This window comes from Anomaloglossus baeobatrachus, chromosome 1, assembly GCF_048569485.1.
Source record: "Anomaloglossus baeobatrachus isolate aAnoBae1 chromosome 1, aAnoBae1.hap1, whole genome shotgun sequence".
Taxonomy (NCBI): Eukaryota; Metazoa; Chordata; class Amphibia; order Anura; family Aromobatidae; genus Anomaloglossus; species Anomaloglossus baeobatrachus.
Window position 1 is genome coordinate 126,762,917 of NC_134353.1, and position 2,500 is coordinate 126,765,416.

Genomic DNA, 2,500 nt, shown 5'->3' on the forward strand with positions numbered 1-2,500 from the left:
TGATGGAGTGGGGATCATTCATGCGCAACTCTATTTCACTCAAGACGGGGCCAGAGGTTTGTTTTTAGTGTTTACAGAGGCGCAATTTAAGGATCACCTGGGTGGGGGGGGGGGAACAAGTGGTTGGACCCCCAGCAATCACCACGTTGTCTGTATCGGCAGGAGAATGGGGCTTGGAACGTTACATTACCGATACCTGCAAGGACCTGATACCGGATAGTACGCATGTACTCTGCACTTGTCTTATTAGAATAGGACATAAGCATGAGCGTAGAAGAAAAAAAAAAAAAAATGACGGCGTGTCGGATTTGTCACCTTACCGACACTAATGGCTCCAAACTGACCATGGTCATCACTCTCGTTCTGCCGGCAGCACGCTGCACTTTACTTCCCCATCAAATATGGATCAACGTTCAATTACAATCCGAACCTCAAAATCATTACATTTTAATGCAATCCCAATAAAGTATATTTCTAGACAAAAATCCACACGTACAACAATTGTACCCTGGTCTACGAGGGGACAGTCCCACTTACCTAGAGGCCTCCTCTTTGGCCTGTTCACGTTCTGCCCCTGGAAATGTGTCTCCAGGTCCTCGTCAATGGTCTGTCCTAGAGAAAGCAGGCTCACCCTCCTCATCCTCAGGAGCCTCGGAGCACTTTCTCGCAAGGTGTTCCCACCAACATCCAAGACCACTTCACCCGAAAAGGAGGAGGGTACTACTACCCTCTTTAAAAACTCCATGTCCCATCACATCACTGACAGCTAATGTACAGCGCTCCAGCAGCCAAGGCACGGGGAGGTGTATGCACAGCTTCCTTGAAATAACATTAAGGTGGACTGGCCCGGCTTGCTTTACATAGTGATGTCATGTGAACCTGGGTGGTGCCAGACGTGAACAGGTCAACAAGCCAGCTGTTCTGGAGCAGATCCTCCACAGTATTTACTGTACAAACTGATAAAAGCCGCAGATAACAGCCTCATAAAATAACTGCAATGTGCTTCATAAAACACCGCCACTCATAACTGCGGCTACAGTCACCATACTGCACACAGGAACCAAATTAGCAGCTCCCATAGGGTAAAGTGCCAAGAACACTACTTGTTAGCTGGAAAAGGCGTGAAGGCAGCAAGGAGGAGTAATAGTCTGCAGCAGGAGATAAGTCTTATCACTACACCCTGCTACACCGGCTGAGCACACTCCGAGGATGCGAGTATACAGCTCCCTCTAAGGCCTCCAGGGATGAAGCAGCAAAAATAATGCCAAGCGAGGCCTTACTCCATTACACCACCGAGATAAATCACACCCAAAATATAGAGCATTCGATGGTAGTAAGGAGTGCGGCTCTCACCGCTATCAGAGTATAGACATGCGACAAGCACTCATTGAAAAGCAAAGAATTAGAAACAAAAAGAAAAATATTATAGGATGTAAGAGGGCAAGGCACGGAGGCGAGGGGGGCAAGGCACGGAGGCGAGGGGGGGCAAGGCACGGAGGCGAGGGGGGGCAAGGCACGGAGGCGAGGGGGGGCAAGGCACGGAGGCGAGGGGGGCAAGGCACGGAGGCGAGGGGGGCAAGGCACGGAGGCGAGGGGGGCAAGGCACGGAGGCGAGGGGGGCAAGGCACGGAGGCGAGGGGGGCAAGGCACGGAGGCGAGGGAGGCAAGGCACGGAGGCGAGGGAGGCAAGGCACGGAGGCGAGGGAGGCAAGGCACGGAGGCGAGGGAGGCAAGGCACGGAGGCGAGGGAGGCAAGGCACGGAGGCGAGGCACGGAGGCGAGGGGGGCAAGGCACGGAGGCGAGGCACGGAGGCGACGGGGGCAAGGCACGGAGGCGAGGGAGGCAAGGCACGGAGGCGAAGGAGGCAAGGCATGGAGGCGAGGGAGGCAAGGCACGGAGGCGAGGCACGGAGGCGAGGGGGGCAAGGCACGGAGGCGAGGGAGGCAAGGCACGGAGGCGAGGGGGGCAAGGCACGGAGGCGAGGGGGGCAAGGCACGGAGGTGAGGGAGGCAAGGCACGGAGGCAAGGCACGGAGGCGAGGGAGGCAAGGCACGGAGGCAAGGCACGGAGGCGAGGGAGGCAAGGCATGGAGGCAAGGCACGGAGGCGAGGGAGGCAAGGCACGGAGGCAAGGCACGGAGGCGAGGGAGGCAAGGCACGGAGACGAGCCACGAAGGTTAGGGAGGCAAAGCATGAAAGGCCGGGGGGGAAAGCAAGGCACGCAAGGCCAGTGGGGGGGGCGCAAGGCACGCAAGGCCGGGGGGGCACGCAAGGAACGCATGGCCGGGGGGGCGCGCAAAGCACGCAAGGCTGGGGGGGGCAAGGCACGCAAGGCCGGTGGGGGGGGGGCAAGGCACACAAGGCCGGGGGGGGGGGGCAAGGCACGCAAGGCCGGGGGGGGGCAAGGCACGCAAGACCAGGGGGGGGGCAAGGCACGCAAGGCCGGGGGGGGGGCAAGGCACGCAAGACCAGGGGGGGGCAAGGCACGCAAGGCCGGGGG

General features: G+C 58.7%; 1 protein-coding gene across 5 annotated transcripts in view; it reads right to left on the reverse strand.

Annotated features, from left to right (window-relative positions):
* The window catches only part of FRYL (FRY like transcription coactivator), a 520,064-nt gene that overhangs the window by 370,992 nt on the left and 146,572 nt on the right, over window positions 1-2,500 (reverse strand). For 2 of the 5 annotated variants that reach the window (XM_075347025.1, XM_075347024.1), the window contains exon 1: window positions 538-769. The exons of 1 other annotated variant lie outside the window; for it this stretch is intronic. In XM_075347025.1, the coding sequence (XP_075203140.1) occupies window positions 538-745 (208 nt within the window). In that variant the 5' untranslated portion in view covers window positions 746-769. Of the gene's footprint in view, window positions 1-537; window positions 770-2,500 lie in introns of those variants that run through there. 2 more of the 5 variants (XM_075347027.1, XM_075347026.1) reach the window with 1 other exon arrangement.